This window comes from Lynx rufus, unplaced genomic scaffold (genome assembly GCF_022079265.1).
Source record: "Lynx rufus isolate CCGP_SWC_20201006 ecotype Redwood Valley unplaced genomic scaffold, mLynRuf1.p SCAF_1, whole genome shotgun sequence".
Classification (NCBI taxonomy): Eukaryota; Metazoa; Chordata; class Mammalia; order Carnivora; family Felidae; genus Lynx; species Lynx rufus.
Genome location: NW_025814823.1, coordinates 142,212,005 through 142,228,123, shown reverse-complemented (window position 1 = coordinate 142,228,123; position 16,119 = coordinate 142,212,005). Strand labels below are relative to the sequence as shown.

General features: G+C 35.6%; 1 protein-coding gene across 2 annotated transcripts in view; it reads left to right on the top strand.

Annotated features, from left to right (window-relative positions):
* AP3B1 (adaptor related protein complex 3 subunit beta 1) overlaps nt 1-16,119 on the top strand; it is a 264,833-nt gene that overhangs the window by 139,331 nt on the left and 109,383 nt on the right. For both annotated transcript variants that reach the window (XM_047088352.1, XM_047088361.1), the window contains one exon: nt 9,391-9,567. In XM_047088352.1, the coding sequence (XP_046944308.1) occupies nt 9,391-9,567 (177 nt within the window). The remainder of the gene's footprint in view (nt 1-9,390; nt 9,568-16,119) is intronic.

Here is a 16,119-nt window from a genome sequence, read left to right as displayed (position 1 = left end):
CAGGTCTGTTGCATTTCTGCCAAAAATGAATAACTTGGATACAATCAAGAGGAAACATGAGACAAACTCAGATGAAGGTATACTACAAAATAACTGGCTTGCACTCATTAAAAATGCCAGTATCATGAAATATAAAGAAAAAGTCAGGACCTTTTTCACATTAAAAGAGATTAAGAGGATATGACAACTTAATGCTACACATATTTTTAATTTTCTTTTGCTATAAGGGACTTGGTAGGGAAAAATGGAAAAATTTCAATAAGATCTGTAGATTACATAAGAGTATTGGTTCACTGTTAAATTCCTAATTTTTAAATCATTTTACTGTAGTAATGTAAGAGCATTCCTTTTATTATGAAGTTTGCACCGAAGTATTTTGGTGTTTAAGGGCAAGTCTACAACTTGTTATCAATTTAGAAAACAAAATATCTGTGTATGTATGGAAAAGTAAAGCAAATATATAGTAAGCTGATAACATTTGGGGAATCTGTGTGAAGAGTACTCAAAACCTCTGTTTATTTTTCTTCCAAGTTTTCTATAAATCATAAAATTGTACTTAAAGAATTAAAACCAAATATTAATCTTGGCTCCACCACTTACCATCTCTGTGTTTTTCCATTAAAACTTCTATACTTTAACCATCTGTGAAATGATAGTGGAAAAAAAAAGACAACCTCTCATATTTTATAAATATTATATTAGTTAATATATGTAAAGCTCTTAAAGATGTTTCTGGCACATAGGTACTACATAAGTGTCTGCTGTCATTATCATTAGGTCTTATTGCATTCCCTTCTACCTTTAAAACTGAAGGTTTTTTTGAAGAATTACTTGAAAAGAATTTTATTTCCTGATCTAAAACTCACTCCTCAGTCTGTCACAGTCTGATTTTGCCTCCCCACTAGTCCACTAATACTGCCAGGGTCACTCACTGTTTTCTTACTAAACCCAGGGTCACTCACTGTTTTCTTATTAAACCCAGTGGATAATTTGCTGTTCATGTGTCTTTCATGATCTTTTGTTAACATTTGACTTCATATACTGCTTCTTCCCTTTTGAAACATTCTCCATGGCTTCTGTCTGGTTTTTCTTCAAACTCATCTCCATTGTGTCCCTTCATTGTTGGTTAAAGTTAAAAACTAATGTTCTGTAACTAACGGAGTTGTAGTTTGGGGGAAATGTATTATTTTTTTCTTTGAAGTTGGGGTGACACGTATTCTGATGTTCTTAAGAGGGGTCATATTTGTATGGTTCAAGGCAAGTTTTGGAGCCTATCAGGACCAATTTTTAATATCTCTGGTGGTGAAATTTTCTTTCCCCTCAAGGTGTTAGTAAAGCTTGCAAGGCAGTTGTATAATTATTTTAAAGCTAAGAGTAAGACTCACAGAAATGTGTTAGCATCTGAGTTCCCACCACATTTCTCACCAGAGAGTGCCTTTGTCTTTGTATCTACTCGTAATATTGATTCCAGTTATCAAAGCCAGGACTTCTCATAGATTGTGTATGAGAGGTGTAGGGGTTAAGAGAGTAGCTTTGATATTTGCATAAGAAGCTTAAAATCATAGCAGCTGTCTTTTCTGGCCACAGTGGTATGAAGCTAGAAATAAAAAATAAGAGGAAGGTGAAAAGATCTACAAATATATGGAAACTAAACAGCACACTTTGAAACAACCATTGAGTCAAAGAGGAAATCAGAAGGAAAAAATTATCTAGAAACAAGTGAAAATGAAAATACAATGTATCAAATGTTATGGTATGCAGCAAAAGTGGTTTGAAACTTTATAGCAATTGTAGAGGAAAGATTATACCAATGAACACACATATTAAGAAATCAGATCTCTGGGAATGCAAGCTGGTGCAGCCACTCTGGAAAACAGTTTGGAGGCTCCCCCAAAAAACTAAAAATAGAACTACCCTACAACCCAGCAACTGCACTACTAGGCGTTTATCCATGGGATACAGATGTGCTGTTTCAAAGGGACACATGCACCCCATGTTTATAGCAGCACTATCAACAATAGCCAAAATATGGAAGGAGCCCAAATGTCCATTGGTGGATGGATGGATAAAGAAGATGTGGTATATATATATACAATGGAGTATTAGTAATCAAAAAGAATGAAATCTTGCCATTTGCAACTACATGGATGGAACTGGAGGGTATTATGCTAAGTGAAATTAGAGAAAGACAAAAGTCATATGACTTCACTCATATGAGGACTTTGAAACAAAACAGATGAACATAAGGGAAGGGAAACAAAAATAATATAAAAACAGGGAGGGGGACAAAACAGAAGAGACATAACTATGGAGAACAAACTGAGGGTTACGGGAGGGCTTATGGGAGGGGGATGGCCTAAATGGGTAAGGGGCACTAAGGAATCTACTCCTGAAATCATTGTTGCACTGTATGCTAACTAATTTGGATGTAAATTTTAAAAAATAAAAAGAATAGGGGCGCCTGGGTGGCGCAGTCGGTTGAGCGTCCGACTTCAGCCAGGTCACGATCTCGCGGTCTGGGAGTTCGAGCCCCGCGTCAGGCTCTGGGCTGATGGCTCGGAGCCTGGAGCCTGTTTCCGATTCTGTGTCTCCCTCTCTCTCTGCCCTCCCCCGTTCATGCTCTGTCTCTCTCTGTCCCAAAAATGGAAAATAAACGTTGAAAAAAAAAAAAAAAAAACTTTAAAAAATAAAAAGAATAAAGGAAAAAAAAGAAGATAAAACTCCCAAAAGTGGTTACAACCTAAAAAAAAAGAAAAAAGAAAGAAAGCAGATCTCAAAAAACAACCTAACTTTACATCTCAAAGAACTAGAAAAAGAACAAAATAAACCCCAAAGCTCACGGAAGAAAGAAAATAAGAAGGATCAAAGCAGAAATAAGTGAAATAGAGACCAGAAAAATAATAGAAAGGATCAGTAAAACCAAGAGCTGATTCTTTGAAAAGGTATGAAAAAAGGTTAAGAAACAACAAGTAAGGATCCCACAAGAAAAGAAAGCTATCGATTAATATCCATGATAAATATAGATGCAAAATTACAACAAAATATTAGCACCTTGAATTCAAGAACACATTTAAAAAAATTTTTTTAATGTTTATTTTTGAGAGACGGTGTGAATGGGGGAGGGGCAGAGAGAGAGAGGGAGACACTTAATCTGAAGCAGGCTCCAGGCTCTGAGCCATCAGCACAGAGACCGATGTGGGGCTCAAACTCAAGAAATACAAGATCATGACCTGAGCCGAAGTCGGACACTCAACTGACTGAGCCACCCAGGCGCTCCAAGAACACATCAAAAGGATTATACGTCATGACCAAATGGGATTTATCCCTAGGATGCAAAACTGGTTTCATACATGCAAATCAATAAATATAAATATATCACAGCAATAAGGTGAAAGATAAAAAGCTCATAAAAACCTTTAACATACTGGTTGTAGAAGGAACATATCTCAACATGATAAAGGCCACATATGACAAACCTACATCTAGCCTATAAGGGAGCCATTGTACACTGTGGCCAAAGGACATGGCCAAAGGGGGAATACTTCGTTTGATGAACGAGTAAATGAGGCCCACTGATGTGAAGTTATCTGTCTCCATGATATACATGATCAGTCTAGGACCAGAACCAGTCTTCTTGTTTTGCTGGCTGGTATTTTTCCTGGTATAGTACACTTGTTTTGTCTCTGCCCAATGGCTATGGTGAACTGTGGATTCCAGGTTTTATTTGGACTTCTGGTCTTAGTTCTACCACTGACGAACTGTAAGATGTTGGGCAAGTTTCTTAACTCCTTTGTGCCCTGTTTCCTCGTATATCAAGTGGGAATAATGGTACATCTTGCCATTATTATGATAACAGACTGAGAAAACAGGTAAAGTCTTAGATTTATGTATGTATGTATGTTTAATTTTATTTTTTAATTTACATCCAAATTAGTTATCATATAGCGCAACAATGATTTCAGGAGTGGATTCCTTAATGCCCCTTAGCCATTTAGCCCATCCCCCCTCCCACAACCCCTCCAGTAACCCTCTGTTTGTTCTCCATATTTTTCTCTTATGTTTTGTCCCCCTCCCTGTTTTTGTATTATTTTTGCTTCCCTTCCCTTATGTTCATCTGCTCTGTGTCTTAAAGTCCTCATATGAGTGAAGTCATATGATATTTGTCTTTCTCTAATTTCGCTTAGCATAATACCCTCCAGTTCCATCTGTGTAGTTGCAAATGGCAAGATTTCATTCTTTTTGATTGCTGAGTAATACTCCATTATATATATATATACCACATCTTCTTTGTCCATTTATCCATCGATGGACATTTGGGCTCTTTCCATACTTTGGCTATGGTTGATAGCGCTGCTATAAACATGAGGGTGTATGTGTCCCTTCGAAACAGCACACCTGTATCCCTTGGATACATGCCTAGTAGTGCAATTGCTGGGTCGTAGGGGAGTTCTATTTTTAGTTTTTTGAGGAACCTCCATAGTGTTTTCCAGAGTGGCTGCATCAGCTTGCATTGCTACCAACAATGCGAAAGAGATCCTCTTTTTCCGCATCCTTGCCAACATCTGTTGTTGCCTGAATTGTTAATGTTAGCCATTCTGACAGGTGTAAGGTGGTATATCTCATTGTGGTTTTGATTTGTATTTCCCTGATGATGAATGGTGTTGAGCATTTTTTCATGTGTCAGTTGGCTATCTGGATGTCTTCTTTGGAGAAGTGTCTATTTATGTCTTTTGCCCATTTCTTCACTGGATCATTTGTTTGTTGGGTGTTGAGTTCGATAAGTTCTTTACCGATTTTGGATTCTAACTCTGTATCTGATAGTTAGTTTGCAAATATTCTCCCATTCTGTTGGTTGCCTTTTAGTTTTGCTGATTGTTTCCTTCACTGTGCAGAAGCTTTTTATTTTGATGAGGTCCCAATAGTTCATTTTTACTTTTGTTTCCCTTGCCTCTGGAGATGTGTTGAGTAAGAAGTTGCTGCGGCCAAGATCAAAGAGGTTTTTGCCTGCTTTCTCCTCAAGGATTTTGATGGCTTCCTGTGTTACATTTAGGTCTTTCATCCATTTTGAGTTTATTTTTGTGTATGGTGTAAGAGAGTGGTCCAGGTTCATTCTTCTGTGTGTCACTGTCCAGTTTTCCCAGCACCACTTGCTGAAGAGGCTGTCTTTATTCCATTGGATATTCTTTCCTATTTTGTCAAAGATTAGTTAGCCATACATTTGTGGGTCCATTTCTGGGTTCTCTGTTCTGTTCCATTGATCTGAGTGTCTGTTTTTGTGCCAAGAAACAGGTAAAGTCTTAAAAATAGTGCAGACACGTGGTGAGAACTCAGTAGATGTTGGCTATATAATTTTTTTAAAAAAGAAACTTGGGTTTTGTTGTATTCAAGACTTAGATCCCATTTGCTATTTATTAAGTGACATAGCTAAACACATGAACACTAAAATTTAAATTAATTCTACTTTTAAATTCAAATTGAATAAGATATAGATCTGTAGTGCAGTCAACTTATATATTCTGATTGTGAATATTTTATTCTTTGGAATATCCTTTGTGTGTATTAAATACTGCTTTTGGAGCAAAGTCCTTCCAGAATAAAATGCATGCTACATGAAGATTGTTGAGCCAGGGTTACACATAGTGTTTAATGGGACAGATGAGTTAATATCATAAGAGAATAATTAAAAGATGTTATTTTGTGAAGACTACTGAGTAATTTTGAAATAGTACTTTATGTACTCAGTGCCCTGGTGCCTCACTGAATGCCTGCCATGTCACAAGGTAACTACACTTGCCCTGCTGCCCCAGCTTAATTCATACTAAAGTATTAATGGCTACTGAGTCCTGATACAGATTATTGGATCTCATTTGCTATTTGTCTGCAGTTTGTTTAGATATCTACTGATTTTGCCTTTGACAAATTTAGATACATAAAATTGATGTTTTTGCAGGATTTATTTTACACTGTTGCATTGTGCAGTGGCTAGAGTCGAAACACAATAGCTTTTAAATTGAACTGCTTACAAAGTGATCTGTAAAATCATTCTAGATGCCTTTCTGTAACTGCTGTGGTCAGCTAGGAATCATTATTTGTTTTTGCAGCTAAGTTACTGGGTTAAAATGGCAGTGGAAACTGCCTTCTCGTAGAAGGTTTAAAAAGTGCACTTAAGCACTTGTTCAGGGCATTCAGAATAAAGAATCAAAGTCATTTACAATCCAGCTTGTCTTTGAAGTATTGAAAAAGCAGATGTTAATAATCAGAGCATTTGTGTGAGTGTATTATCAGTTTGGTTTTAGTTCAGTGTCCTGTTTATTCTGTGGTTGAGAAGACCATGGAGAACAAAAAGTGACTAATTTTCTATCTTGCTCTTTTTTTGGTTGCTTTAAATCTTTGAAAGACCATTGATACTATGATACATACATGAATCATAGTATCGGTGATGTACGAATGAGAGTTCTGGAACATAACTGGAAGAGAAAGATATGACTGGAATCTGAAAATCTTATGACTCTGATTCCAGCCAAATGCACAAAAACAGTGTGTTTGTTGATTTCCTAAGCTTTTAAAAAAATTGCCATCACCAAAAATTTGGAATAAATACATTTATATTGATATTATTGTTGTGGAAAAGTTTTCAAAGTTTTTTATGTTTCCTTGGAAATTTTATTACCTTAATTCTGGAACCTCTGACTATTACCCTGCCCTCTAACACCACCATCTTGAGATTTTCATTGTGAGCATTAGAATGTATTGATTTTCATTTTTTTCCAAAGAGTTGTGTTTTAAATTATGCATTATTAATGTTTACAGTGTTTAAATATTATTTTAATCTTAGTATATTAATGAATAGGAATATACAGAATCTCTTAAAAACTTTTGGGATTGTCTTTTTAATTGCAAAAACAATTGTAACTGCGTTACCAGAAGAAAATTACTTAAAGTGGGGTAGTAGGTTGGAATATGTCCTAGAATTCTAATTTTTATACCAGCAATGTATAATAAAATATTTAAGAAAAGTAAATCTAGCATAACCGAAATCTGAATTTGTACATATATTCTTATTTAGAGGTACCTGTCATCAAAGCAGGCAACTTGAATTGCTTCATACAGAAAATTGAATGTACCACTCAATTACTGTTCTTTAGCCCAATTTAAAATAATAGATTGGGAGTAAGGTCTTAATGCAGTGTAACCTTTGGAACATTAGAAATAGCCTCTTCTTTCCAGAAATCAGTGTACAGTAAGGATATCACTTTTGTCATACTTCATGAATAGATTTGTAATAGCATTTGTTTTATACTTATTATTTATTCTTGGTACTTAAACTTCTTACATGAGTATTGTGATTTCATCTTTTTTACTAAACTTATTCTAATATTAATTTCAAGATAATGCTATTGTCATAGTATTTGAAAATATATACTTTGATTTTAAAGCTTTTGGATGACCTTATTTCCCTTCTGGCGAAATACCCAACTTAGGAGTGTTTTAATAATTTTATACTATTTCGGGGCGCCTGGGTGGCGCAGTCGGTTAAGCGTCCGACTTCAGCCAGGTCACGATCTCGCGGTCCGTGGGTTCATGCCCCGCGTCAGGCTCTGGGTTGATGGCTCAGAGCCTGGAGCCTGTTTCCGATTCTGTGTCTCCCTCTCTCTCTGCCCCTCGCCCGTTCATGCTCTGTCTCTCTCTGTCCCAAAAATAAATAAACGTTGAAAAAAAATTTAAAAAAAAAATAATAATTTTATACTATTTCATAAAATGGATGTTTTGGAAGAATTTGAGATGGTGGATATTGTGATAAAATTTAAGTTGTGCAAAGGTCTGTATTCTCACTTTCTTCTTTAATGGTTGTGCCCTGTACAGCTGTGAAACTATAGTGAAAATATTAGGACTTCATTTGAGGAATTGGAAAGGATTTCATAGGACAAGTATTATCTCTCCTTGTGATGCTACCTCTTAATGATAGTCATTGGCTCTTTCATTTATTATAAACAAATTTTCTGTACTAGGTGAAAATGTTCACAGAAACTAATTTACATACCCCTTCAAATCTCTTTTAGAGTAAGGGAGGATACATATAAACAAATAGTAATAAAACTAATTTGCATACTCTAAAATGTTGGTCTTAATGGTACTGATGGAAAGTTTCCAATTTGTACTAAAACAGTTTTTTTAAGAAACAAATTATATTGAAATGTACTTTATTAAAAAAAATACAATGCCAAAGTGCAACATTGGACAAATTTATCTTCTCCCTAATAGACCAGGATTCATGATTTTATAAGCAGACCTTGATGATCTCGTCAGTTTTATATATTCCCAGGGTTGTGGGTGCAGATACTTAGAGGACAAGAGCAGCTTTGATTTAGAATCATAGTCTTTAATGAATGTATTCCTTTTTCTCTGTTAACCGTTGGATTCTCAAAACATGGTTTGCAGACCACTTATCTCAGAAATTATCTATGATGCCTCATAAAATGTGGATTCCTGAGCCCCACAACAAAACTGTTATTTTGGACCTGGTACTAAATCCCTGTAGTTTTAATAAGAACTCAAGATAATTTTTATGGGCCTTGAGGTTTATTATTTATTAATAAGTGCCCTGGAGCAGAGGTCAGCAAACCTTTTCTGTAAGTTGCTAGATAGTATTTTCAGCTTTATGGTTTTTGTTGTGACAACAGTTGACACCCGAGCAATGCAGGGGTTAGGGGTGCCGACCCCACCCTCCTACAGTCAAAAATCCAGATTTAACTTTTGACTCCTCCGGAATTTAACTGCTAATTGCCACTATTGACCGAAAACCTTACCGATAACATAAACAGTTGATTAACACATATTTTTTTTTTGTTACATGTATTATACACTGAATTCTTACAATAAAATAAGCTAGAGAAAAAATGTTATTATGAAGATCATAATGAAAAGAAAATACATTTACAGCACTATACTGTGTTTATTGAAATAAAAATCTGCATATAAGTGGACCCTCCGCAGTGCAAACCTGTATTGTTCGGAGGTCAGTTGTGCTTACCTCTGCTATTGTAGTGCAAAAGCTACACCAATAATACATAAACAAATGGGCATGGGTAGCCAACTTTGGCCCAAGAACTTGCACATCGCTGACGGAATCAAGACTCTAGACCAATGATTTTTTTTTTTTCTCCATTAATCTTTTCTAAGGCATTATCTCTAAAAGCACCTTTAATGATATTTTCCTGGGTGTTTATTTTTTGATAACTGAAGAAAATCCATAACTGAAAGGGCACTTCCTAGATATTCATTACATGAATAGATGCAAAACCTTTATAATATTTAAAACCTTTTTTATGTTAACATCAAGGAGAGTATGATTATCTTATTTGTAACTATATAATCTGCTTTTAATATTAGGTTCCTGTGGCTAGAGCAAGTATTCTTTGGCTAATTGGAGAAAATTGTGAACGAGTTCCTAAAATTGCCCCTGATGTTTTGAGGAAGATGGCTAAAGGCTTCACTAATGAAGATGATCTAGTAAAATTGCAGATTTTAAATTTGGGAGCAAAATTGTATTTAACCAACTCTAAACAGGTAAGAGTCTAAACCTTAGTCTACCTAAGTGATACTTTCTTCTTTAATTTGATGAAGCATCCAAGGTCTATTCATGCATTAGTGTGTTCATTCCACAATTACTAGGTGTCTGTTTCTGTAAGGTTCTATGTTAGAAGGTAGTGGTGCAGAGAGATGACATTCTAGTCAAGAGAAAAGGCGAGAAAAACAGCTAAACGATGAAATAGGTGCGGTAAGTGCTGTAATAGAGGTGTTAAGATATGGTGGAACTCCAGAGGAGAAAGTTATTGCAAGTCAGAAGTGGAAGGAGGTAAGAGATAAGAACATTTTGTGAAGGATAAGATTCTTGACTAAGGACTTACAGGGAGTGATTTGCCATATAGAATGAGAAGGGCGGTGAGAGTCATGAAACAGCTTTGCTGCAAGTTTCTTGTTTATTGATAAAAACGCTATCTTAGCCTGAGAACTCCCTGTGTTCTCTAAATACATGTGGTATTGTAAAAGTCATTATAACACCTGGAATTGGCTACTCTAAATGTATCTAGCTTCTAGGTTATTAAAAAATTAGTACAAAATCAGTATGTTAATCAAGACCAAAAGTAGTTATGTCTTATAAAGCTAAATAAAGGTTCTGTTTTTGGTCCTCTTTGTAGCTATAAAGAAACAATGGAAAGTGGTACTTTTTGTTCAGGAATTACAGAATATATTCCATAGCTTTTGAATTTGAAGACAACGGAGCTTGTACCAGATGTTTTTTTCTTGAGCTGTATTATTAAATGAAGTTTTGGAGCTCAACTTCTGAACTGTTCTATTGTATATTTTAGAATAATATTTCTGATAAACACAAATAGACTTCACCACCAACTCATGAAGGCATATTAATGTTTAGAAAATACACCAAATTTTTCATTCATTCATTCATTCATTCATTTATTATTTTAGATACAGAGTGTGAGCAAGGGAGGGGGGCAGAGGTAGATAGAGAGAGAGAATCTTAAACAGGCTCCAAGCTCAGGGTAGATTCTGATGTGGAGCTCAATCCCACGACCCTGGGATCATGTCCTGAGCTGAAATCAAGAGTTGGGCGCTTAACTGACTGAACCACTGAGGCACCCTGAAAATATACCAAGTTTTCGCATATATTTTTGTGTAACTCATTGGTTTTAAATGATTAAATGTAAAAATAGGTGAATGACAGTGTCTCTAGGGTTGTGCTCTTCAGTCTCTCATTAAGAAAAGGGGGTTGAGAGAATTGGTAAAATAAGCATTAAAGGGCACTTTTTAGCACCATCCGCTTGACAGCATGTTTAAATTGTGTGGTTCATACCTGTTGAATAAGAGAGAGAGACTAAAATGATTTCTTTGGGCTAACTGTAAAAAATTTATGTTCTGTATTTAATTTATTTTAGCCATCTTTAAGACTGAACTGTGGCAGTGCCCAGGGACTGGTTTGCCATGAAGTCCTGACATTTATCTGTCGATCTGAATTCCCTGTGGAATAACTTAGTGAGCATCCCAGAATTGTTATTGAATTATTTAGTTATAGGAAATGTCGAAGTTAATTTTTATAAGATTGAGCATGTTGTGTTCATTTGTTGGCTTGAGGAATAATTGAGTAATGAACTTCTTTAATACCTCAAAATATTTTTACCTGGTGTGAAAACTCATTTACAAATACGTCAACAGTCCGCTTTCAGTATGTCGAGTTAGCTCCTGCTGGACTGACCTTCCACAGAGAACAACTCTGGAAAAAATACAAAAAATAAATAAATGCCCAAAGTCTCAGAAGAGTGAAGAAAAGCAGTAAGATCCTGGAGGGAAATTAACACTTGGAAGAAGAGAGTGGCACAGAGGGAATGTCGCCACTTTTATGGCTTTTATCCAAGAGGATGGGCTACAGTTGGCACTACACACAGGTGCTAAAACTCCAAAAGAAAACCCAAGGTCCTTCTGGCCTGAGGAAGTAGAGAACATAGTTCAGGGAAACTATAGATGTTGGAAAGTAAAGGAAGAATTATAGAAAGAAGAGAGCCATAGTGGGGGAGCCTCAGGATCTGTGAATAATTTTGGTTGACCCCTGAACACTCATGCTCAAGGTGCATTCAGAGCAGCACAGCTGAGTATAAAGGAACTGAACTGAAATTTGAGCTGCACCAAAGAGACAAAGTTTTCACTTTGAACTCGACCAAGTTAACTGCTAAAATAAACAAAAATCAGTACTCACTCAAAGAGTGTAACAGTGTCCACGGCCTCTATAATATAACATTCGTAATTTCCAAGATACAATCCAAAATTATTCCACATATGAGGAATCAGAATGAGGAGCTATTATTTAAAGGGTATGGGGTTTCAATTTACAAAGATATAAAAATTTTGGGAGATGGATGGTGGTATTGGTTGTACAATATTCTGCATGAATTGCACAGTTAAAAGTGGTTAGGACGGTAATTATTATGTGTTTTATCACACACACACACGCACAAACAGGAAAGTGTGATCACTTTTCAAGAAAATTGGAAAAAAACAACAGAAGCTAACCCTGAGATGATCCAGATGTTGGAATTTGCAAGCAAACATTTTGTAGCAGCTTTTTATAAGTGGAGTGAGCAATATAAAGGAAAATATACCCACCATGAATAAAAAGATAAGAATTCTCAGAGAAATATAATTATACAAAAGACTCAAATGGAAGTTTTTTAGAACAGAAAAATACAGTATCAAAAAAATCAATATCTTGTTTATCATTAGTATTATATATTCCTCTTTAACATTTTAATATTTTTCTTTTTACGTATAGATATATAAAGCTGGTTCATACAGTTTTTTTTTTAACTGTTACATTATAATTATAACTCTGTACGTGGATTTCTTCAGTAAGCTTCTTTAGTTTTCTAACTCTGAGTTATTTCAGATGGAAGTTTGTATTTGGAAAGCAGATTAACTGTGTGTGATGACTACCATAGAACTATTTGATGTCAGTTACTGGAGGGCAGGTAGTGATTGAGAGTATAGGCTCCAATATTACATTGTCTGGCTTCATATCCTGTTTTGCCACTTATTAGGTACATAATTTTGGACAAATTATATAACCTATCCAAGACTTAGTTTTATCCTTTGTAAATTTGGAATTATTATAATTTCTTAATTTAATTTAATTTAATTTAATTTAATTAAAAGAGAAAGAATGGGAGAGGGGGCAAGGGGCAGTTGAAGTTGCTGAAGCTCTACAACTCTTAGGACATAGTGTGAAGACTGAGCATGACTTCCTTGCAATAGTCTACTGAGGTCTGAGACAGAAAACTGAGTTTATTAAAGGGATTAATAGCAACTAAAAATTAATGAATAAAGGGTGCATTTTTTTTAACTTCCTATAATCTTTTAAATGTAGTGGTATTATAGTTTAGTGTTTCACTTAGCTGTTTTCTTTTTTTATTAAAAACATTTTTTTAATGTTTATCTATTTTGAGAGAGAGAGAGAGGGAACGTGAGCAGGGGAGGCACAGAGAAGGAGGGAGACATAGAATCCGAAGCAGGTTCCAGGCTCTGAGCCGTCAGCCTGACATGGGGCTTGAACCCACGAGCAAGATCATGACCCAAGCCAAACTCGGACACTCAACTGACTGAGCCACCCAGGTGCCCCTAATTATTTTTTTAACATTTATTGATTTTTGAGAGAGCGAGACAGAGCATGAGAGGGGGAGGGGCAAAGAGAGGGGGTGCACAGAATCCAAAGCAGACTCCAGGCTCTGAGCTGTCAGCACAGAGCCCGAAATAGGGATCGAACTCACAGACTTGTGAGATCATGACCTGAGCCAAAGTCGGACACTTAACGGACTGAGCCACCCAGGTGCCCGTCATGTTTTCGTTTTAATTATGAAATAACCCAAACCTATAGGGAAGTGTAAAATAGTATAAATACATATATACCACTAAGACTAACTCAATGTTTTTGCCATAATTGTTATTCTTTTTTAAAGGAATGTGGCAAGTAGCTGCTGTCATAATGGTAGTGTGTTCAGTCATGTGTGTTTTTACATTTTTAGTATATGAGTATATGCTCACACACTATGTTACTGTTGTGTGGGTTTTGCAATTTTGCATAGGTAGATACTGTATTTTTTTGTATACTTTGTAACCTACTTTTTTCACCTAATACCATGTTTTTAAAATATTGACATGTATAGATATAATTCATGCATTTTAATTAACTCTGATTTTCTGTGAGACAGGTTTCTGCTTTTCTGCTGTTAGAAAAGAGTGATTCATTGAGTATCCTTAATATTTGCATTTTCTTTGTATTACTTTTTAGACTTCTTGGTTCTTAGTAAGAAATTTTATAAATCACAGTTACATCTTGGGCATCCTTCCTGAAGTTAAAAGCAAATTCTCTTTTGTCCCGTGATTCAGGTCTTAGGTGAAATCTACCTCTGCCCCCAGCTTCTTTAACATGACTTAGCAAAAGGGTCTCAGGCTCTGTGCTGTGACACCTCTGCCCTTTCTTGGATATATTTTTTTTTTGGCTTTAAGAGACTCGAATAAATACAGCTTGTAAAGAAAGAACTTACAGAATACTTTTCAAGTTGACAAAAATATGAATACTGTTAAATTTATGAAATTTCATCCAAGTCACATAAAGAATCCTGGTTAGTCATGAAGTGATGAAATTGATGACATGGAACACTGGTACTGCTTAGATTTCCCTCTGGTTTAGGTTAAGAATTTTGTGTCGCTTTCTTTCATTTACCAAACCAATTACCAGTATCCTTCTTTTTCAGAATAACAGCTATGTGGAACCAATATTAATCTTCACTATGCTAAATGCTGAATTCTTTGTACTTTTTTATTTTCCTTAAATTAAAAATATATCTCAGCTGATTTTAGTAGTATATTTTAAGATACCTTTTTTACTATTTTGTGCTGACTTACTAAATATTTGAAGAAAGCTATTGTTTGTGCAAATATTTATCTGTTTATTACTTGTCAGAGTGCTTAGGTAGAAATATGAAGCCCATATTTTGAGTTTTTTTTTAAATAATGGATTAAAAAACTTTTATACAGCATTCCCTAAAATTCATTTTTCCTATATTACAGTGACTGAGAGTCATTCTGAAAGGAATATAATAGGTATAGTGTCTGGGTAGCATTATCTGTTAGTTATTACTGCTCATAGTCCCTTAAATCTAAGTAGAAAAAATAATCTGAAATCAAAATTTAACAAATAGCTGTGTATAAGATATTAATATTTTTTATTAAGGGTACACTGTATTATTCTCTTTTTCTTTTATAATTTTATGAGTAAAACCTCTTTAAAAGTACTGTTTAATGTCCCGTCTGGTTTTGGATTGAGTCTTTGATTGTATTAAATACCCATGATTATTTACTTGACCATTGTTTACTTTCTTTGTAACTGTTGTCCGGAACAGATCTCATTTATGTCTCTTGCCTCTGTGTCTCATTTAGTTTGGGATTTGTCTCACATTTTTCATTTTTATCAATAATTGTGTTAAAATAGGTCAGACTAAGTTTGTAGACCTCCACATTGTACTTTTCACCTCTGCTGTGGTTTTGTCTAATGACATGTAACACACAAGTGCAATGAAGAGAGATTTCATTTTCTTTTTTTTTTTTTTGTGATCATAATTTTTTTTTCAATATATGAAATTTATTGTCAAATTGGTTTCCATACAACACCCAGTGCTCATCCCAAAAGGTGCCCTCCTCAATACCCATCACCCACCCTCCCCTCCCTCCCACCCCCCATCAACCCTCAGTTTGTTCTCAGTTTTTAACAGTCTCCTATGCTTTGACTCTCTCCCACTCTAACCTCTTTTTTTTTTTTCCTTCCCCTCCCCCATGGGTTTCTGTTAAGTTTCTCAGGATCCACATAAGAGTGAAACCATATGGTATCTGTCTTTCTCTGTATGGCTTATTTCACTTAGCATCACACTCTCCAGTTCCATCCATGTTGCTACAAAAGGCCATATTTCATTCTTTCTCATTGCCAAGTAGTATTCCATTGTGTATATAAACCACAATTTCTTTATCCATTCATCAGTTGATGGACATTTAGTCTCTTTCCATAATTTGGCTATTGTTGAGAGTGCTGCTATAAACATTGGGGTACAGGTGCCCCTATGCATCAGTACTCCTGTATCCCTTGGGTAAATTCCTAGCAGTGCTATTGCTGGGTCATAGGGTAGGTCTATTTTTAATTTTCTGAGGAACCTCCACACTGTTTTCCAGAGCGGCTGCACCAGTTTGCATTCCCACCAACAGTGCAAGAGGGTTCCCGTTGAGAGATTTCATTTTCTTATGTGAGACATTTAAATCAGAAAGACCTTGTTTTTCCAACCTTTTTGAGATGTAGCTTAATTTCTCTTTTTTAGAGCGGCATGCAGAATGTGTGCTGGTAAAATGCAGTGTGCCCTGACAGGGCAAGGAGCTAAATTCTTCAGTTTTTCACTGGTGGTAAGATATGTGCAAGTGTTTCATCTGCTGGCCACGCTGGCAACTTGTATGGTTGTGCCATGGCCTGTGCAAAGCATGAAGCTGTCAGTTGTCAGTGGAGAGAGT